General features: G+C 46.0%; 1 protein-coding gene across 2 annotated transcripts; it reads left to right on the top strand.

Annotated features, from left to right (window-relative positions):
• Positions 1-11: 11 nt before the first annotated feature.
• Positions 12-21532, top strand: DMRTB1 (DMRT like family B with proline rich C-terminal 1). 2 transcript variants are annotated; one of them, XM_049617151.1, is made up of 10 exons: positions 12-97; positions 3278-3378; positions 4972-5129; positions 7506-7632; positions 9958-10050; positions 12059-12203; positions 12336-13823; positions 15431-15636; positions 19043-19232; positions 20588-21532. In XM_049617151.1, the coding sequence occupies exons 7-10, from the start codon at positions 13232-13234 to the stop codon at positions 20725-20727; spliced, it is 1128 nt and encodes a 375-aa protein (XP_049473108.1). In that variant the 5' UTR covers positions 12-97; positions 3278-3378; positions 4972-5129; positions 7506-7632; positions 9958-10050; positions 12059-12203; positions 12336-13231; the 3' UTR covers positions 20728-21532. The 2 variants fall into 2 exon arrangements, with proteins under 2 accessions (XP_049473108.1, XP_049473110.1); XM_049617153.1 differs by lacking the exon at positions 9958-10050.
• Positions 21533-22050: the final 518 nt, after the last annotated feature.

Genomic DNA, 22050 nt, shown 5'->3' with positions numbered 1-22050 from the left:
CTCATCTGGCAGATAGGGATGCCGTCTCCCCCCAAGCACTCACACGCCACTCCTGTTTCCCTCCAAGAATTGCAGTGAGGGCTTAGGAAGCATGGAGGTACTCCTGAGTTGGGGGTGGGGATTCTGTTGATTATTTTCATTCATTAGGTATTTTTTTCATTGACTACTGAATCCCTGGCATAATTCTGGAGATCACAAAAGTGAGGCAGAAACCCTCACTTCCCCTAGGGGGACTGCAGTCTCATTGGCTTGCAAAGTGAGAATTGAGTGACTCCACGTGTAAATCACTAGCATTCACTCATTCATTCACCCACTGTGTGCTGGGCCTTGTGGAGGGTTAGGGATTTAAGAAAGAGCTAGACTGGGGCACCCAGGTGGCACAGCCAGTTGAGCATCTGACTCTTGATTTCGGCTCAGGTCATGATCCCAGGGTCATGGGATTGAGACCTGCGTGGGGCTCCATGCGGAGCATGGAGCCTGCTTAAGATTCTCTCTCTGCCCTTCTCCCCAGCTTGTAGTGCGTTCTCTCTCTCTCTCTCTCTCTCTCTCTCAAAGAGGAGCTAGATATAGTCCTGCTTATTTTTAAACAAGGGGATTTAAAAATCAGCCTTGTGTGGTATTATGATAGGGGTTTGATTCAAGTTCTGTGTGAACAATGAGGGAGCAACCAATTCTATCTCATGAGGTTGAGAAGACTTCCCAGAGGAGATGACCATGTAGCGAGGTCTTGAAGGATGAGTAGGAGGCTGTCACATAAAGTAGATGGAAATGGAAGTCCAGGTTAGGGGAAACATGAATACATGAAGTACTGAGGAGGGGTGAGTAATTCAACACGGTGGAAACTAGCAAGGGTTGAGTCTAGAAAAAGAGAAATCGGGTCAAATTAGGGAAAGCTTTAATGCCTTATTCAGCACTTTAACATTTATCCTGTAGGGAGGCTAACATTTCTCAGAAGTGTGATCCATAGGCCACCTCATCAGGATCACCTGGAATGCTTTATTTAAAATCTAAGATCACACCCCAGACCTCTGAATGAGAATCTCTGAGGGCAGGAATATGCAATTTTAATAAGCTCCCTCGGGTGGATCCTTCATTAAAGTTTGAAAACCACAGTATGTAGATGATGGGAGGTCAAAGATTTTTTTTTAAAGGTTCTCTGATTAAAAATTTTAGTACTGTATCCTGTGCAAATTCATCAAGCTGTACACTTAAGATTAGTGAACATTAGCCACTTTATGTATGTTATACCATATTTTTATTTATTTATTTTAATTTTGTGTGAGAGAGTGTGCGTGTGTGTGCACACGGGTGAGGGGCAGAAAGAGAGGGAGAGAGAGAATCTTAAGCAGGCTCCATGCTCAGCACAGAGTCCTACATGGGGATCGATTTCACGCCTCTGAGATCATGACCTGAGCTGAAATCTAGAAGTGGACACTCAACCAACAGAGCCACCCAGGTGCTCCTAACATATACTTGTTTAAACTGGCAGTATAAAAAAAAAAAAAAAAAAAAAGGGTGCTAATTACAAACATAGGATGATGACCTGATGGAGAGCAGAGGCAGATATAGATTTTCTCAATCAACAAGTCTTACTGAACTCCTGTCCTTATTGTAGTCTTTTTTTTTTTTTTTAATGATTATTTTTGAGAGAGAGTGAGTTGGGGAGGCACAGAGAGAAAGAGGGAGATACAGAATCCCAAGCAGGCTCTGCACGGTCAATTCAGAGCCCAATGTGGGGTTCAAACTCACAAACCATAAGATCATGACCTGAGCTGAAATTAAGAGTTGGATACTTATGGGGCGGCTGGGTGGCTCAGTCAGTTAAGCGTCCGACTTCAGGTCAGGTCATGATCTTACAGTTCGTGGGTTCGACCCCGCGTCGGGCTCTGTGCCAACAGCTCAGAGCCTAGAGCCTGCTTCGGATTCTGTGTCTCCTCTCTCTGTTCCTCCCCTGCTCATGCTCTGTATCTCTCTCTCTCTCAAAAATAAATAAATTTAAATTTAAAAAAATTAAAAAAAAAAAAAGAGTTGGACACTTACCAGGTGGCTGGATGGCTCAGTCGGCTGAGTGTCTGACTTTGGCTCAAGTCGTTATCTCATGGTCTGTGGGTTCGAGCCCCCCATCGGGCTCTGTGCTGACAGCTTAGAGCCCGAAGTCTGCTTCAGATTCTCTGTCTCCCTCTCTCTGTCTCTCTCTCCCCCACTGGCACTCCGTCTCTCAAAAATGAACATTAAAAACAATTTTTTAAAAAAGACTTGGACACTTAACTGACTGAGCCACCCAGGCACCCCCTTACTATATAGTCTTATACCAGTGTTAAAGTAGTTAAACAAGGCAAATAGACTAAGGTGGACTTAATGCTTTAGCAGTCTATGGAAGGAAACCAAAATGTAATCCTGCAAATGTTAAGAAATTGAAAACTAAGGACAGCCAATCACAAATAGCCAACTAGGCTTTTCCATATAAAGCAAAACGCCAATCAGATAATTTCTTTGGTTTGCTTTGGCATCTTCTCTACGAAAGTCTGTCCCCTAATTCCTGTCCCTGGAGGCTTCTAACTGCTTCCCATTTGGTGCTGCCCAACTGGCATTGATCTTTGCTCAAATAAACTCTTAAACTTTTAATATGTCTCAGTTTATCTTTTCACATCAGGAATATAAGTATGAAAGAAGAGATTCTCTCCTTGACTCATAAGAAAACAAAAAGTGTTAAACTAAACTATCTCATGCTGAATAAATTGGGGTTCCCAAAGTACGTTCCTGGGAATACTGGTCCACTTGAGAAAGGTCAGTGGTGGGTCAAACACATTTGAGAAGCATTTCATGCCAGAGCCTGCATTCTCAAGTGAAGCAGTGTCATCCTCAAGGGGGCAAAAATTAGTTCACAGGGGGCAAAAACCCCTTAATACAATGGCTTGCCCCCCCCCAAACTCAACCCTTAATACAATGGCTTGCCCCCCCCCCCCCAAACTCAACCTACTCACCAAAATCTTATTCCTTAGTATTTTATTTGGGGGAGGGGCAGGTGGATGGAAAGGAGTGATTAAGGGAATGTCTAAAAAGGCTTCAGGAAACGGAGGGCCAGTAATGAATAAAAGGTTGAGAACACAGCACTAGAACTTCCTCTTGGAGCTTCATGGGGCACATGAACTTATTACAGAGTGAGAAGTTTCAGAGGAAAGAACTTTAATGTCTGCTGACTAGCTAACTTAGGCTATCCTCATTTTACTGGATCCCAGAACCCCTTTCTTACCGGATGCCTATTCTCATTTCACAGACATAGTCTCCCATGGAGTATATTTTGGGAAATGCTGAACCCTATCAAAAATAGAGCTTGGAGAAAATGAGGAGTAAAGAAGGCTAGAGTAATAACAGCAGGTACCATTTACTTAGGCCTCTATGTCCTGAAGGCGTAACTTGGATGTTTTGCCAACATGTAGCATGAGTCACTGGCCACTTCATGAAAACAGAAGTTAAATTAATTTATCTCATTCATAGGAGATACTTCTTCTGTACCATTAATATATTGCTCAAGAAAATGTACAAGTTGAAGGAAACAATTTAGGAAGCTTCTGTACCAGATTTTTTCACCCTTTTTTCCATCTGGATGACCTTTGCCATGTTATTTAGTCTCTTTGTGAACTTCATTTATTTATTCCTTTTAAAAATCTGTAATTAGGGTTAATTATAGCTACCTTTAGAGTCGTTAAAAGAAGAGATAATCGCACAAAATACCTGGCCCAGTGCCCTGAACATTAGTAAGCATTCCATGAATGTCAGTTCTGTTACTCACCCGCTTTTTCTGGCCCTCATTAATCCTCACAGAACTCATGTTTCCGTGATGCCCCAGTCTCTGCTCTTTCTCTTCCACTCGAGCGAATGATTTATTCAGTTAACTAAATTCCAACTGACTGATGATTTAGGATGGGAACTGAAGAAATCATAGCTGGCAGAAATGTGAACTTCTTTGACAATGCCCCAGGATGTGTCACAGAATAAAATAGGACAGAGACTGTGCACCTGTGGCACAGCAACCTGGGCCACAGAGAGGAACAGGACAGACAGACGATTGGGCAGCCTTCCTCCCTCCCAAACAGACCCTCCTAGCCTGGTGCTTTATTCAGTTGAATTCTAGCTAGGGCAACCAGCTTGTCCCAGTTTTGCCCCCCAACTTTCCCATTTACAGCACTGAAAGTCCAGTGTCCCCAGAACCCTCTCAGTCCCAGGCAAATCAGGATGGTTGGTCATGATACTTTTAAGAGTCTCAGCTGTGCCCAAGGCCTCCAGCCACTGCTATCTTGCCGCAACATAAGAATCACTGGCTTGGGAGCCAGGCACACCTGGGTCCAAATCCTGGCTCATTCCATTTCTAGTGATGAATCCTGTAAATGTCATCTAGCTTTCTTGAACCTCGGTTTCTTTATCCAGAGATTTCATCCTATTCTTTCCTGAATTTGTGATAAACTTCATATTATTGTTAAATTAAATCACAGTGCTTGAGCAATGTCAGCCCTCAATGAATGTTAGTTGGGTTTTTTTGTTTGTTTTTTCCTTCCTGAGCTCCTTATACTTACTAGAATTTCATTATCTCCTGGGGTACCATGTGTCTTAAAAATCCCTGAAACTTGTTTCGGGGAAGGGAGGTGGCCTTCGGGCAGCAGGGGGCACTGTTGTCACGATTCCTCTACTCACACCAAAGCAATAAAGCTTTAGTAGGCCACTGATCAAAGATGGCTAAACTCTAAACCCACACTTGGTTTTAACTTATCTAAATGTGTCCCACATGCCTGCAATAATGTTTGGGGTGTATCTGGATGATTTTAAATCTTGTACGTTTAATTTATAATCCTTCTCACTCCAGGAGGTTTATGATGTGCCAGGGGGTCAAATGTTTATTCCTAGAATTATTTAACCTCAATCAACTAATTATTCTGATGAACGGTATGCCTTTTTTTCTTTTTGCTTGACCAGATTGGGAACAATGACAGGCATTCAACTCAGATTTACTGTAAAACTTGAACAGATTGGGAATTACGGAGTTCCTTAAACTGTCTCTGAAAATAAATATTTCTGATGTATCTGGCAAGTTGAAGGGGAAAAAGCAACAATCCCCAAACTCATTAAACTAAGTAAGTCTAACCATGTTTAAAGAAAATGTTGTGGGAGGTAATAATCCCTATATGCTTAGATGAAAACCGTTCATAACAAATCCTCATGCCTTTTGTTTGCTTAAGGAATTATTTGTGCAAAGCAGCACTAATGCTCCTGGTGGTAGTAACTGTTTATCTGGGGTGAGTTCTGGGGGAGAAGGGCATAAATCAAATAATTTTCTATTAAACTTCCAGAGTTCCTAACAATATTACATGTCCAAAGGACTCCATTTATCAAGCAGCATGTACATAATTGTCCATGCCCTCTGGTTGGGATCTTAGGAGAATCTAAAGGGTTATGTATCTCAGGAATGGTGTAACCTTAGTATGAAATAACACCCTTCTTTTCTAGTTTACGTATTTTTTTACTAGCAATTTATACCTACCAAGAGCACTATGAAAATATTCCTGTAAAAATAACATCAATACACCTGAAGGTTCAAAATGCAAACTACAGTTTTATTAGAATCTTCTAGCTGACATATCCTAATAGTCAGATAAATATTTCCAATTGTAAAGCACGAGACAGAGTTTTGATTCCATTAGAAAGGCCCGAAATGACACAGAGTAGGTTCAAGCTAGTGAAGGTCATGTGGCCCACCTGAAGAAGGGGTGTGTCAAAGTGGCATACTGTTGACGGTGGTGTAAGAGCTTAAATTTGAGTTACTGTTAAAAACCTACTCTTTGGAAGTGGAAGAAGGCCCGCATAGACAAATCTCTTTCAGCACTATCTGGTAGATATACAAGGTGAGACATATACGTAATTTGAAAATTTCTGGCAGCCACGTTAAAAAAGTAAAAAAAACACATTAAAATAAAGTATGTTATTTAACTTAATCTACTCAAAATATCATTGTTTCAGTATATAATCTCTACAACTTATTAATGAGATATTTTACATCCTTTTTTGGACTATGTCTTTAAAATCTGGTATTTTATATTTTTAGCACATCTTAATTTGGAGTGGCCACACTTCAAAGTGCTCAATAGCCACATGGGGGTAAAGCTATGGTGTCAGTCAGCTTGGGTTTAATCTGTGCTTGGAGAGCCTGAAGCCACCTGGAAAGATTGAGCAGCTGAATCAAATGTCCTGGTTGGAGGTGGAGATATTCTTTCTTTCTTCTCACTCCCTATTCCCTTGCCCTTCCTCCTCACGGATACCATGTAACGCATGCTAACCATGTGCCAGATACCAGGCACTGTGCTGGGCATTCTAAATGCACTATAATCCTGCAAGAGTCAGAGATCTGCTTTTATAAAAAAAAGTCTAATGTAAATGAAATAACTAAATGATGGCAACGATAGCATAATGGTTAAGAGAACAGACTTGGAAGCTATTCATACATGTTTCTGCCACTTCCTGTACACCTTGGGGAAGAATTTTCTTCACCTCTCTAAGCCTTAGTTTTATTATTTGTCAAATGGACATAACAAAAGTACTTCCCTTGTAGGTGTTCTGTGATTTAAATTTCTTAATGTTTATTTATTTTTGAGGGAGAGAATCCAAAGCGGGCTCTGCACTGACAGCAGAGAGGCCAGTGCAGGGCTTGAACTCAGGAACTGTGAAATCATGACCTGAGCCAAAGTCTGAATGCTTAACCAACTGAGCCACCAAGGTACCCTGGGATGTCCTATGATTTAAATGAGACCATGCCTATGTTGGAGAGGAAAATTTTTCCTTTATCTTTCAAAGATTCTTCTGGCTGGTCTAAATTAAATTGACATGAGACAGATGGACAAGAGAAAAACAAATTTAGTTTTGTATGTGTGGAAACCCCCACATACATGAGACATTTAATAACGTTAAGGTTAAATGGCTTATATTTGCCATCCTGAGCTAAGAAATGGGATAGGGGCCTGGGGCTTCAAAGGGGAGGAGGGCAATTCACAGGCCAATAAGAAGAAGGGCAGATTGGTAATCAGATGTTTGCCCTGCCGTACAGATAGGTCATTAAGATAAAACTTATCTCTGATAATAACTCTTATGCTGGCAAAACCCCTCAATTCATATTCTTCTAGTTAAGGAAGGGTGGAAAGTTTCTCTTAGGCCTGCAGGGTCTTGATCGCCTTCGGCTCAAAATAGTCCATGTGCCAAAGTAGCACATGTTGGGGAGACTTGTTCTGAACCCCTTCACCTGCAAAGCTGTGGGCACATTCATTAAATATTAATACTATTTGGGATAAATGTGGGGTACTTTGGAATTTGTAGCATATTAGACAAATATCACTTCTGCTGGTACTACTATGGTGCAAAGAAGTTACGTGACCTAGCCATGGTAACACAGCTAATGAGTAGTGATCAGGTTCTCACCCGGTTTGCCTATCTCTAAAGCAGTATTTGTCATGTGTTTACAGTTACAATATGGACTGAATTTATACTGATGCCATGACATAAAATGAAAAGATCTCTTGAAAGATAAATTCCTGATATCTGCCTGCCATTCTCATAGAAGCAGAATTCAGGGGGAAAGTCTGCGTTTTGGTAAGTAAGGATTTACTGTTTTGTTTTGTTTGGATAAATAAGAATTTACTGTTTTAAGAAACTAGACGATGAATATACATGTAAAGGAAAATTAAATTTAATTTTCTTTGATCCTTTCTTCTTTTTGACTCTCCTTTTATTCGGAAACAGTGCCTTGCATATATTGGCATTAAATTCATGCATGTTGTGGGTGCCTGGGTGGCTCAGTTGGTTAAGCAAGCATTCGACTTCTGCTCAGGTCATGATCGCTTGGTTTGTGAGTTTGAGCCCTACGTTGGGCTCTGTGCTGACGGCTCAGAGCCTGGAGCCTGCTTCAGATTCTGTGTCTCCCTCTCACTCTCTGCCCCTCCCCCACTTGTGCTCTCTCTGTCTCTGTCTCTCAAAAATAAATAAATAAACAAACAAACATTTTAAAAAATTCATGCGTGTTGTGTAAAACCAAATTTTCATTTTACTAAAGGAGAGTGATATTGAGGCTTTTATTCCCTATTAACAATGTGTTTATAGGGATATGTGCCTCTCATCTTTTAAGACAAAAAATAGTACTATGAAAGTACATGTAACAGTTATATGTGAAAGTTTCTGTGTGTAAAAATATTTTTTTCATCAAATTAGCAAGTGAAAACAAAACATTAGCCCCAGCGCTATTGGGTCTAACTCAGTTAATTGTACCATCTTGAGTATGCCCTCTCTGCCCAGATCGTGTACTTTCTGCACAGAATTGTTTGTTCTGGGCTTTACCTACAAAACCTTTTCAACTGCTTTCTGTTTGATTTCATGTCACTCTCTTTTTCTGTCACTGTTTTGTCTTCCATCGCGGCTGCTTTGTGACTCTTAAGAGATTCCTAGGGGAGGTCACATGAACCAGTGAACGGGGCTGCAGGCATAGGATAAACAATCCTGGCTAGCATAGTGTTAGTTCAGAGCCATGGCTAGCCTCGAGTGCGTGCTCCCCCTGGAACAACCACCCCAAAGAAAACCATACTCAACTTCATTTTAATCTTGCAATACCTATGTGAGTCCTGGTTACTTATTATTCTACTTTCTGAAAGAAAAACTAAGGGCAGGGACATGTCTAGATGTGTGGGTTCTAGTTTGGGCTGGCTCTGCTATGTCATTTCCTCTACTTAATCTTAGATAGTGACACCCATAATTTGTCCCCAAGGACTCCCTCCACAATCTGGCTACTGTTTAACTTTTTAAAAAAGTTTTTTTTTTTTTTTTAACGTTTGTTTATTTTTGAGACAGAGACAGAGCATGAATGGGGGAGGGTCAGAGAGAGAGGGAGACACAGAATCGGAAACAGGCTCCAGGCTCTGAGCTGTCAGCACAGAGCCTGACAGGGGGCTCAAACTCACAGACTGTGAGATCATGACCTGAGCTGAAGTCGGACGCTTAACCGACTGAACCACCCAGTCGCCCCTGGCTACTGTTTAGCTTCTATTCCTTATCTCTGTCCAGTCTCCTGACTTCACTCTACCATAGCCACACTGCAGGCCTTGAAACATGCTATTCCAATACTCTGTCTGACACACCTCTCTTCTGCCCCTGCACCTGACTAATTCCTACTCATCCTTTCAGCCTCAGCTTAGAAATCAACCCCTCAAGGGAGCTCATTTCTTGATTCAGGTTAGGCCCTCATATGGATTCCCATAGAATCCTGGTTCTCTCCACATGCCCCCCACCCCCCACTATTCCCCAGCTTTTATCTGTTTACTGCCCAGCTTGACAGCTAGAATGTATGCCTAAAGGTAAGGATCCTGTCTTTTTTATTTACTTCTGTGTCACTTATACTTAGCACATAGTTGGCACTCAATAAATATCAGCTATGGGTGAAGAAAAGCAACTAATAAGCAGGGCATCTTAGGAAGCTTCCCCAGATTGATACTTCCTTCCCCCCTTTTGCCCCAGTTGTAATGGGATATGTAATAAAACAAACATTTCTATTCATCACTAAAGTTTTCTTGGGGAGAGCACTGTGTTAATTTAGAAGAAATATTAATTAGCAGATATAAGAATATGGACTTTGAGGATAGATTTTCTGGTTTTGAATCATGGCTCTGCCACTCAATGGCTATAAAACCCTGGGCAAGTTACTTCTCTAGGCCTCAGTTTCTTCATGTGTAAGATGGGGGTGAACATAACAGCACACCTACCTTAGAGCACTGTTGTGAGGATTATATGAATTAATGCACACAAAGAACTGAATAATTACTGCATATATAAACAGTAAGTGCTAGCAATGATTATTTCTTTTATTAAACCATTAGAGGTTGGGGGGTGAGCTGACGGAACCAAAGTTGATCACCAAATAATGCTTTTCAGGAGAGTGATCTTATTCATCGTGGGTTTTCTGTTTTATATGTTTGAGGAGAGTTGCTGAAGCCAAGCCGATTTACCGTGCCAATCAGAGATGAGGTAATTTTGACATTGGCAGGAGAGGGAGGCAAGATCCATTTGTACATTCAACAAATATTTACCGAATGTCTATTTTGTGCTAGACATAGAGGAAAATAAGATCGTCACAGCTGTTACAGAGCTCCCAAAAAAAATCAAGAAAGAAGAGAGAAACTAGAGAGGCTGGGGACTGGGAGTGGGGGGTGGGGTGCTGGGGGCAGACCAGTTTCTCTCCGGTGGGTACGGCACAGTAGAGGAGGATGTTGAGAGAACAGAAATGCTAAGGCAGGATTTTAAAGCGTCTGCTATAGGATGTGTTATGTAAATCCTCCCCTCCATCCCCTACAATATCTTCAATAAAATTTTCATTGCTCACTCAAGAGAGCCTGAAGAAGGGGAAGATAGCAGATATCTGGGTTATAACTGTTAGGGGAAAGAAGCTATAGGCAAAAAAAGGACTTCCTTACTCTTGTGTACTACCAGTAAGGAGGCATTACAGTGCATGCAATATTTAATGATTATAAATGATACCTCCATGCACTGTATAACACAAGACTCTTTACAATGAATATAAATTAAACAGTACCAATAGCAGTCATATTAACTGAAAAGAAGAGGCATTATTCAAGACAGGAAACTTGGGACTTCCAGGGAAAAGGAGCCTTGAACCTGGGAGTCACATATGACCACCAACCAGCCCCTCTGTGCTTAATTAGTCAAACTGGTGATTCATTGGTAACTATGACTTATTTTTTTTTAATGTTTACTTATTTTTGAGAGAGAAAGAGAGAGCACACTGGGGAGGGGCAACGAGGATCCAAAGCAGGCTCAGATAGCAGCAAGCCTGATGCAGGGCTCGAACCCATGAACCGTGAGATCATGACCTGAGCCGAAATTGGATGCTCAACCAACTGAGCCACCCAGGTTCCCCAATGACTTGTTATTTTATAAACTACTGCTTACAAGGATGCAGCCTTTCTTAAACATAAGTATCCTAAGGTTTAGGTGTGAGGAAAGAAGGGGTCCACTATATACTTAAGGCTCCCATCCTTTTCTGACTTCCAGTTTTTCACTTTTACCATCCTTTAAAAATAACAATTTAAGGAAATGTATATATTTCTTTTAAAAAGCAGCAGCCTAAGAAGTAATCAGTCATCACACCAAATAAAACAAAACTATCAGTTTGCCTGAATTTCCAAGAGTGAAGTAAATAAAGCTCTGTTGGAATTTATCTATACAAATTGAGACTTTCCAGGGAAGAGAGAAATAAACTAGAATTTTTTTCTTTCTCTTAGATTTGTTTACTGTGTAAACCCTGGGGTTTTTGCATCTTATAATGTGACTACTGATTAAAAAGATATATGGTTGTTTATTAATGTTCTCAAAGCATGATGCAAATTCACATCACCTTGGGTATATTTTGCCCCTAAAGCTATGAGGTAAATATGGGAGCATTTTGTAGTTAACAAGAGCAAAATATGTTAATTCAAATAGTTGGCTTTGAATAGGATTTTCCTTTAAACCGTTAATAGGAAAATGAAGAGAGCTTGGGTGGTCAAGCATGAAATGTAAATGAGAGCAGTTTTCTTTTTTGTCTCATCATCTGATGTTATTTGATGTTAAAATTTAAATTTGATAATGTGCAATATGACCTTATCATGAAACAATGCAGTTTATGCCCCAGATTTTTTGACAGCAGTACTGAAACTATGATTTTTAAGGACCATTTTCAAATGACAAGTGCAGTGAAAAAATTAGACATTTTGAATTGGTGGAGTCAGAAAAAGAGCTTGCCTGTCCTTTTATATACAGGATCATATTTTTTAAATCAAAAACTAAGATAGAGGGTGTTAAAGCAAAGCAGAGACAAATCTCGATCTCTTTAAATGGCTATAAAATTACCAGTGGAATTCCTGAAGGGCCAAATAATACAGGAAGCATATACTTTTGCCCTCTTATTAAAATGAGGAATATGTTTCTTTCAAGCAGAAAAGGGTTTTACAAACCTCTTTTCTGCTTTCGGTATCAGCCTCAGAAGGGCAACCATTTCCTATTGTCTGGAGGCTCATGAGAAGTGCAAAGGACAGCCATTACTACGAGCTCAGGAAAATCAAGGTGGACACCAGGCCTCGGCTTCTACCATTCTCCTACCAGAAAAAAAAATTCAGAAAAAGGTCAGTTTAAAACACACACATTTTAGTCAGGTTTTAAGTGTAACTGTCTCCTTAAATATGACAGATCCTATGATTATAGGCTTTTCAACTTAGGTATTAGTGACCCATTTTTTTTTTTTTTTCCTATTTTAGGGGCCTAAAAAAAGAAAAGAAAAAAAGACCTCAGAGTGGCATAAATTTCTATCAGACAAGAAAATGAATTAATTTAGAAGCATTGTAAAACTATGAAATTTGTACCAGTTTTCAGGTGTCCCGATATTTAGGCTGCTTTATAGGGATAGCTAAATTCACTGGCAACGTTAAGAAATGGTAAAAAACGTTAAGAAATGATAAAAAAACTCATGCTAAAATATCCTGTCGCAAATATGCTTTACTTTGGAAGGCATCCACAACAGCAATGTACCATTTTCCAGAAAAGCATTTCTACACCAAGAAGAGTCTTCCTCTAAGGGCAGACCCTTGCACAACCATCACACTGCACGGAGCTCTTGAGAATATTCTGGAAGCATCACTGTGAACCGTTGCTTCTCAGCAAAGAGAGAGAAATGAAATTCAGCAGAAGCAGCAACTTTTGGGAGGAGAAACACGGTTTCCCTCTTAGAATGCTTTTCTCCTGGAATGGGTTTACTGAGAGCTCGGCTTCTCTGGTGCTTTAAATCTGTGGACCGTTGAACTTCACTCCGCCTTTTTTGAAGTTACAAAAATACTTTGCGGTGTGGCGGGAACAGAAAGTTTGGAAAATTAACTGCGTAAGACTTCAGATAACACAGAAGACATACATGCAATAGTATTCCATGAAGAACTTAATCAACTCAATCCCTTGCATGTAATTAACCAAGGCACACAACGACTCCAAATTCTGCACTCCAAAAAAGGAGGGAAAATGCAAGGGTCCTGCAGCAGTTCCCGGGACTACGGAGAACTGCTTTGTTACAAGTGTATCCAAAGTCCCCAGCAGCAGAGACTTGTGGGGCGTCGCTTATCCTTGCCGCACTCGCTCTGCAGCTCCCAGAGGTGGCGGTTGTGCTATGAAGGAAGACCCTGCCAAGCTGGCCGACAAGATGCTGCGCACCCCCAAGTGCTCCAGGTGCCGGAACCATGGCTTTCTGGTGCCGGTCAAGGGCCATGCGGGCAAGTGCCGCTGGAAGCAGTGCACCTGCGAGAAGTGCTACCTGATCACCGAGCGCCAGAAGATCATGGCTGCGCAGAAGGTGCTCAAGAAGCAGGCCTCCGAGGAGGAGCAGGACGGGGCCCTCGTCGCGCAGGGCCCGGAGCTGTTGACAGGGGCCGCGGCCGCGGCCGCAGCCCTGGGCGCAAGCCTCCGCCAGCTGCCTCTGCTGACCGCTTCGGGAGACTGGGAGCCAGGCCCCGAGTGCCGCGTGGCCGCTGGCTTTCCAGAGAGGCCCCCACGGGGCCCGAGCCCCGGCCCGAGCGCCTTCCAGCCAGTTCTGGGCGGCCGCGGCCGCGGCCACGTGGGGCCGAGCGGCGATCGAGCCGCCGTGGCCATGCCCGGTTCGGTGGGGCCCCAGCTTGGGATGGAGGTAGCAGGCAGGGGGTGCCCTGACCGCCTGGGGCTGCGCAGTCCGTTGCGGCCCCTGCCCAGCCCGCCGTTCGACTTCGGTAAGATTCCCAGGCCCTGCGTGGCCTCGCCCCGCCTGGGATTCCTCTCCAGTGCCTTACGCTGGCAGCCCAGGCCATCCTGGATCCTGCGGGGATGGACCCTCGGGGTGGGGGTGGGGAAAATGCTTTCCAGAGGTACTCTTGCTTTGGGAAGCTTTCCTCTAAATAGAGATTTGGGTTGGGTGGCATTTTGGAAAAAGGTGACGAGAGAGGGTTAGAAAGGAACGGGCGGTTCAGACGGCCGTTAAAATGTTAAAATTTAGCTTCTTGCTTTGCCGTCTAGCAAGAAAGAAAATGGCCCCCAGACGCCTTGGCTGTGGGTCCTTCTTCAGGAAGACGTTCGAGAGGCGCCCTACTGCGCTTGCGCGCTTCTTCCCGCCTTTTTCTTGGGCTGGTGGCGCCTCCTTCAGGAGGCCACTGTGGGTGGGCCTGCGCAGCCCTGACTGCGCCTGCGCACTCCTTCCGTTTCTAGAAGCTGGAGGCTCCTCCCAGCGGACTTCCCCTGCAAGGGCCCTAGCCCATTGCACCTGCGCACCCCTACGCACCCTTTTACCGGGCCTGGGAATGAGACCGTTTTATGTTCCCCGTTGGAGAACGGTTGAAATATTGATGTTGCTTCTTTTTCTCCCCACCCATCACATGCATAAATTACATGGTTCTCTATGTCTTGTGGTTTGCACTATTAAAAGTACAATTTCAAGTCATAGATTGGAGCCTCTTTAAAATTTCAATCGCAAGTCATATATAGATTTGACGCTCTTTATGGGCAGAGACACGCTCTTTTTTGGTTTTCCCTATGGCAGTGTGGTAGGAAGAGCACAGGAGGCTAGGGGAACTGCTCAGTCACCTTGGGCAAGCTCCTTCCTTCTGTGGCAGCCTCTCCCCTCTACACTAAGGGGACCGGCCTGGATGCTTTCTGAAGGCCATTTCTATCTTCTGGGACATTCTAGTAAACTTTGGGTCCCCAGGAAACTAGATGGGGAAGACAGACCTGAAATAGCAATTCTAGAAGATACCTTTCCATAGACACAGTGCCTTTCTTTGTTCCATCTCAACAGGGGCTGAGCATTTAACTATGTGCCATTCACTAGTGATGAAGAAGTGAAGAGTGCAAAGGCACATTTGTTGCCTTCAAGGATCTTGTCTTTGTGGGAGGGACAGCACCGGTCGAGGAATCACACAAATCAATGTAAAGAGCTCTAATAATTGATGGTCTCGCTGTGGTCTGAAGGAAGAGTAGGAGCTGAGGACTTCCAGAGGCACAGTGGGATTAGGGGGGAAAGTCTTCTAAACTGAGGGAACAGCATCTGTGAAGGCCTTGAGGTTGATGAGAAAGGAGAAGCTGTTGGGTTATAGTGCATGTGGAGGCTGGAGTGGAGGCAGGCACCAGCCCTCATGGGGCTTTGTGGCTATGCCAAGGACTTTTTCTAAGAGCAGGGGGACGTGGCTGAAGGGCTTAAAAAGCAGGGAGCATCAAAAGCATAATGGACGTGGGAGATCTTTGTAAGTGGATCTGAGTGTTGTGTGCTGCCTTCGCACAGTGATGTGATGCTCTTTTTCCTAGCTCTGTGTTGTTTTAACACTTCCATCATTGCTTACCTTTTCAGGGCTCCCTCTGAACATCAGCTCAGATCATGTGGTGGGGCCTGAGCACCTGGAGAGACAGCCTTCCAAGCTGTACCCTAGCTGCTCCAACATGCATTCCTACTGTGCATTCCCGCTGGGCTACCAGGATGGATCCCCGCCTCCGGGGATCCCCCTGCAGCGGGGCTTCCGGCATGTGTCCTGCAGCCCCTACCATGGAGGAAGCTTGGTAAGTCCCATCCTCACTCCTTTCCTGGTTCCTCCTTACCCCACATGCCCTGTTGCCATTACACATCCTCAATCCCAGGAAGCAGACCGCTGTGCCAGGCTGTGCCAGGCCCTGAGCACTGGCAGGATGGATATAACATTGACCTTGTGCCATGTACACCTGTGGGAGTGCACATGTGTAGGCAAGTCCATTCGCGTGTAAACAAGTTGGCCTGGGCTGTGGCATGTGCTTTTCAGAGCTGGGAGCTCAAGCAAGAACGAATGCAGACACATCTCAGATAAACCCGGGAATAGCCACACAGTACCACCGACCGGGTGAGTGACCAGCAGCCTGGACTCACGGGATGCTGATGTTGGAAGGGTGCTTCATTTTGCTGGGTACCAGAAAGGAGGCATCACTGTCCTGGAACCACGTAGTTGAGGGCGGAGCCAGGAGCAGACATAGGTCCCCCGCCCAAAGGTATGGGCCTCTTGAGACTGCAGAGGGCTTTCAGGAGAAATTTAAGCTTAGTCATGAAAAATATGGAAACATTCCCCCGACATAAGCCTGGAGTTTTGAATACTGAGTATGTAAGAGTCAGGCCATCCCTGTTATGTGAGGTACGAGTCGGGGTGATCAGGTTTTGTGGCCTTGGTTACCAGCGCCTTGCAGACCAGAGTGGTTAAAAGCCCTTTACCTTTTGGCAACCCTGAGATCTGTGATGACTGCAGGATAGAGGCCTGGGTATCCAGTCTTGACTTTGGGCCCATGAGGCTGGGCCTGTAGGGAAGGTCCACTCCAGTGCAGCTCAAGCTCATGGAAAAGTAGACCCTTATTACCTTTCCTGCCTCCCTCAGAACTAAAAGCCTAACCCTGGGTGTTAGGTGTTTCTCTTGGGTGGAGGGTAGAGAAGAGCGAGGACAGAGCAGGCTTCTTTGTTTAACGCGGAAAGTGACTGAGAAGAAGGAGGAACGCCTGACATGTACATACCGAGAGTCTTAGCTGCGGAGTGTGGAGCGATGAGCTTCCAGAGGTGTCCAGGCAGGTCAGGCACCCAGGGCGCTGGGTCCCCACTCCTGCTGCAGCCCCAGCAGCATCTCTGCTGTCTGTTTTAGATACTTTAGATACTGATAAGTCCTTTTCCATTGATTCAAGGGGAAACCGTTTGGAAACCACTGGTCTTGAGAATTTCTGGGGTGCCTCCTGACCCTTACGTGAGCCATCAGGGCACGCTGTATTACCCCACTGTAGAGTGGAGGAAGAAGACTCAGAGAAGCTAAGTAGTTGCTCATGGTCACAGAACTGGGGATTCAGATTACACAGCTGCTCAGTAACAGAGTGGCAGTCACCCCAACTCTGGAGCCCTGGCACTTGGTGCTGCCTGAGGTGTGTCTGTCGTGCAGAGGAGGAGCAAACATGGCCCTTGACTCCCCACCACCCCTGAACTCTGTGGGCGCTGGCCACCCCCTCGCAGCTCAAGGAGAGCACGGTGCCTCCAGCCTTCACACAAAGAGGGGGCCCTGGCCAAGTGGAGCACGCACCCACCGTCTGCTCACACAGAAGCTTGGATGGAGCCTGGCGTCCAGGGTAGGGCTCTGATTGACAGGCTTGCCAGACGGCCTTTGTTAAGAGTGTGATCTCAGTTGGTTTATCTGGGCCTGAGCTGCCACCACAGGCCCCAGGCAGGAGCTGTGATCCAGGGAGAGACTTGGCTGAGCAGCTTGGAATTAAAGCACTAATAATCCCCCTTCCCACCCCCTCCACGTCTGGATAAAGGATCAGGCGTTTATTTGTGAAGCTGTTTCAAACCCAAGAGCCTATGAATTGCTTTCATCCTTGTCCTGCTGCACTGTGCCCAGGCTCTGAGATACTCTCCAGAGAGGTCTTCAGCCTCCTATTCCTGTCCCTGCCCCATTTGCTGCTTCTTTACTTCCTCTGTCCTCTTCCCACAAAACAGCACAAGCTTGGAGCTCGACAGACCTGGGATCCAATCTTCCCTCCATTGTTTCCTAACCATATGGCCTGGGGAAGTCATGTAACCTCTGAGGATCTCACTCAGGTTCTCGGTCTGTATAGTAGGGGTAAGAGTACCTATCTCACGGGGCCATTGACAGATGGAATAGGTGTAATGCGTGGTAATGTGTGCCTGGCACAGGGTCTGGCATGTAGCAGGCACCTAAAGGTGGGCTTCCTTCCTTTCCTTGTGGTTAACTTAAGTTAGGAAATGATTTTTGCAGATTGTCTCAAGGCTTTAACATGCTCATGTGTGACTCACCAGTGTGGGGGCAGTGTGGGGTTTCTCAAAGTGCCTTAACAAAGACCACTTTTAAGAGCACATCAGATCTCTTCTAGGACATTAGGATTCTCTAGAACATGGCATGTAAATCGCTGCTCTAAAGGATCTGGATGGAGAAGTAAATGATAGGAACTACATCTGAAATTTATTATTATTTAAAAATTTTTTTTAATGTTTATTTATTTTTGAGAGAGAGGGAGAGAGACAGAGAATGAGCAGGGGATGGACAGAGAGAGAGGGAGACACAGAATCCGAAGCAGGCTCCAGGCTCCGAGCTGTCAGCACAGAGCCCGACGCGGGGCTCGAACTGCCAAACCGTGAGATCATGACCTGAGCCGAAGTCGGACGCTCAACCGACTGAGCCACCCAGGCGCCCCAATGAAATTTATTATTTTTTTATTACATTCGTGTCTTTCTGGGTTAAGCTCCAATCTGTGTAGTCCTCACTCCAGATGCCCCCACTCCAGCCCTGGGGTCCTGTGGCATGAGCTCAGCTTCCATGTTCTGAAGAAGGAACAGAAACATGGAAGGGCTAACTGTTGAAGTTACTTTGCTGAGGTCCCCCGGCTTCCCTTGCCTCTAACAGCTGCACCACACGCTGTTGTATTGGAACAGGGCCTCCAAAGGCCCCCGACTCTCAATTCCAAGTCCTTAGCTATACCAGAAAATGGGGCCACGGGGGTTGGGATGCATTCGGCACAGAGCAGTGGAGTCCGACAGACTTGGGCTCCAGTTCTGCCTCTGCACTTACCAGCTCTGTGGCCCTGGGCCCGAAGCTTCGCCTCACTGACACTGTTTTCCATCATTATAGTGAGGGTGACACCAGAACCTCCCTCCTAGGGTCATGAGGATGGAGTGAGGTCATGGATCTAAGCATATACAAAAGGGCTCGGTGGGACTGGCTGCTCCCCAGGCTCACCTGAGATGTGCCGGTATTTGTTCTTGCCTTCAGTTATTTGGTGGGTGTTTGCTGAACACCCTGTTCCGAGTGCCCTGTGCCCAGGTGCTTAGGTCAGAGAGGCGAATCGACCTCTTGGGGAGCCCCCCATTTAGAAGTATGAGACCTGTTTGATAGCCCACCTGGCTAAGCCTCTTCCTCTCTGGCTTCTCTGCTGTGTGTGTGCTGTGCAGGTGTCGGAGTCGGTGGGAGACTTCCAGCCAAGCTACTACCCGCCGCCTCCGGCTCCGCAGCAGCCTCAGTTCCTCCCGCCCGGCTTCCTGTCTGCGCTCCACTTCCTCCCACCGCTGCCGCCGCCACCGCCGCCGCCACCGGCATCTTTCTCTCTTGCTGTCCTGTCTGACACAGACAAGGAGACCACTGGTAAGTGACCTGTAGTCCAGCTTCTGGGGGAGCCAGGAAGACTTTCTAGAGGAAGGGGGACCTGATCTGAAGTGGATGTGGAGAGAAGGGTAATGGAGAACAGAACTTAAAATGTATCAGACCCTGGGATAAGCTCTTTCCTTATATCCCTCCCTTTATTCCCTATGCGAGTATCTAAGAGAGGGGGTCCCCAGTCTCAGGTGAGAAAACCAACAGCACCCTGAGAGCTTCTCGCATATGTAAGTGGCAGATGGCAGAGCTTAGATTTCAGCAGAATTCTGTCTGGCTCCAGGTCCGCTGCTAATTCCCTCCCCTTACCAGGGCCTGTGGGCAGAGACGTGGAGGGTGGCATGCATGTGGTGTGTTCAGAAGACCAGAGGTGCCAGGCTTCTCTGGCTCGGCTGGGGCCTCTCTGGCTAGGGAAACGGCAGGTGCGGAGCCTGGAGCAGTAGCTGGAGCTGGGTTGGGCCGGCTGGGGAAGGGTCCTTTACCCCAGGCCACTTGTAGAGAGAAACAGACCAGGAGCTGTCCTTCGCAGCTCTGCCACTGGTGCGCTGGGTGACCTCGGGCATTCATACCCCCTCTAGGACTCCGTCTTCTCATCTGTAAAATGGGTCATGTCACAGGGTTCCTGTGATAGCTGAAATTCTGGATGTAGAAATGCTTTGGTTTTTCTTTGAGACTCGCAGCTTTAAAGGTTCTAGGATATTTTTTCCCCCTTCTATCCTTCCCTGAGGCGCCTTAGGAAAAGAAACTAAGGCCTGTCGCACACTTGGCTGTGTGTGAGATGCCTAGATCCACAAGATGGGGAGACGGGACGTAGCTTGAAGCATGCCGGCCCCGGAGCCAGACAGCCTGGGTATTGGTCCTGGCTCTGGCATTTACCAGCTGCGTGACCTTGGGCAAGTTAATTCACCCCCTGGTGCCTCAGCTTCACCTTCTGCAAAAGCGGACTAACAATGGTTCCTACCTCACGAGGTTATTCTGAGGATTAAACAGAACCTAGAACGAGGAAGGCATTAGCGTTCTCACTGTTTCCCCTCGTCCTCTTGCTGACCTCGATGTTGCCAGGTAGCTCTCTCATTTGACGGAAAGAGACTGAGGTTCAGAGCTGGGGAGTAGCTCGCTTCTTGTCCCCCAGCTCGCACAGGCAGAGCCGGAGTTTGAACCTGAGTCTGTGTCATGTGGCAGGGGGCCAGATTGCCAGTGTCCAGACTAGCAAATGAGAGGCAAAGTCCTTCTCCACGGGGACCAGGAAGGATGAGAATGCCTTATAGAAAGTTTACATCTGAAGGTAGGTAATCTTCCTCCTAGTGAATCCTGTAAACCCAGCCCCTCTTCTTTGTCCTTCACAGACGACCAGGATGTGAAGGTGCCAGCACCGGCACCGCAGGAGCCGCCCGAGGTGCCGCCCGAGGTGCCGCCTGAGAAGAAGGAGGGGGAGGAACCACCGCCTGAGCCCAGCCAGCCGCCCTCTCAGGAGCAGTCCGACTAGGTCCGGGCTATCGGGCCAGCAGCGGGGGCGCTTGGGGGTGTTACAGCGATGATGTTCTTGTTTGAGTTCAGGGATGGGTAGGGAGGAAGGATAGTAGTAGGCTTAAGAGAGCAGTTAATTTCCATTTCAAGACAGGAAGAAGGAGGGTGATTTCTAGGGTCCTCTCAGTCCCGGGATGGGGGACTGAACAGGATGGAGGATGGTTAGCAGGGGAAGGCCAGGGCTCTGAGGATCGGGGGGCTGGTGGAAGCTCACATTTAGGAATGAATTTAACCGTGTCCAGGTTGTGCCGCTGTCAGATTCACTCCCAGACGCGGTCTTTGATTTCCTCAGGCCGGGTTCCAGGACAGGAGGCACATCTATTTCAGCCTTCTGCTTCTGCCTCTGCTTGGTCCCAGCTGGGGGCACAGACACCAAGCTTCCAGCACATCCAGGTGGCTGGTGGGAGCAGCGGGGGCCCAGGGCGTTGACGGCAGGTTCTGCAGCGTCCTTCCTTGCTGCTCGGGCTCCCGAGGGCTGCCTGGCCACTGCCCCGCGCCCCTTCTCCAATGGGCTTTACTAAGCATTCTGACCGCCGGGGCTCCCATCCATAAAGTTTAAGCCATTATAGGCATCATTTCTGGTTTAAAAATCTATTAAAGTTTGATTATTTGATATTTTTATAGTGATTGCCAACTTTAAAAAGTAGGCTGTTTGTAAGCACTGATACAGTTCTCAGACAATAGAATGGTGCTTCTAAATCATCTGTGGTATCCGTTCCTTCTCTGGGGACAGCTGACTGTTGAAATAAAATGAGCATTGGAAATTCTTGTGGAAGGTTTATTCTCTTTTTAAATCCTTGTGGAAGGCAGTGTTGGGTTGGGGGTCAGGGGCCTGGCAAGCCACTCCCTAGTCTACCTCCCCTTTCCCTTTCCCTCTGTTATCAAGTGAGACACTTGGGCTAGGCTCCTAGATTTTTTTAATTATTATTGTTACTGTCACTACCTTTTTCTTAAGCAGTGGAGACCTTTGAGGAAATCGGATTCAGACACATAAAATATAAAGATTTCTTCTAGTTTCCCTTCCCCGGCTGTGTGGGTGGGCAGAGATAGCCTTCTGGAGAAGTTGGGGCCTCGACCACGTCTTAAAGAGCACGAGTGAACTAGGTGAAAGTAGGCACTCCCGGTAGGGGGTGCAGAAAGAGAATAGGGCACCTGGAGTGAAGGATTCTGGGTGAGAGACCGTGTCCTGTTCTCTGTCCAGGGAAGGACTGGTCTTCAAGAGAACAGACTGACCTGCTGCCTGCCTGACCTGTAGCATCCTCACAGGACAAGTGGCAGGAAG

This window comes from Panthera uncia (assembly GCF_023721935.1).
Source record: "Panthera uncia isolate 11264 chromosome C1 unlocalized genomic scaffold, Puncia_PCG_1.0 HiC_scaffold_4, whole genome shotgun sequence".
In the NCBI taxonomy this organism is placed as follows: domain Eukaryota; kingdom Metazoa; phylum Chordata; class Mammalia; order Carnivora; family Felidae; genus Panthera; species Panthera uncia.
This window is presented reverse-complemented; position numbering and strand designations above follow the sequence as displayed.

Excerpts from the sequence above, each read along its gene's own strand:
- DMRTB1 (XM_049617153.1), top strand. The coding sequence starts at position 13,232 with ATGAAGGAAGACCCTGCCAAGCTGGCCGACAAGATGCTGCGCACCCCC. Across the intron at positions 13,824-15,430 it reads CAGCCCGCCGTTCGACTTCG|GGCTCCCTCTGAACATCAGC; the intron begins GTAAGATTCCCA and ends TTACCTTTTCAG. Across the intron at positions 19,233-20,587 it reads CACAGACAAGGAGACCACTG|ACGACCAGGATGTGAAGGTG; the intron begins GTAAGTGACCTG and ends TGTCCTTCACAG.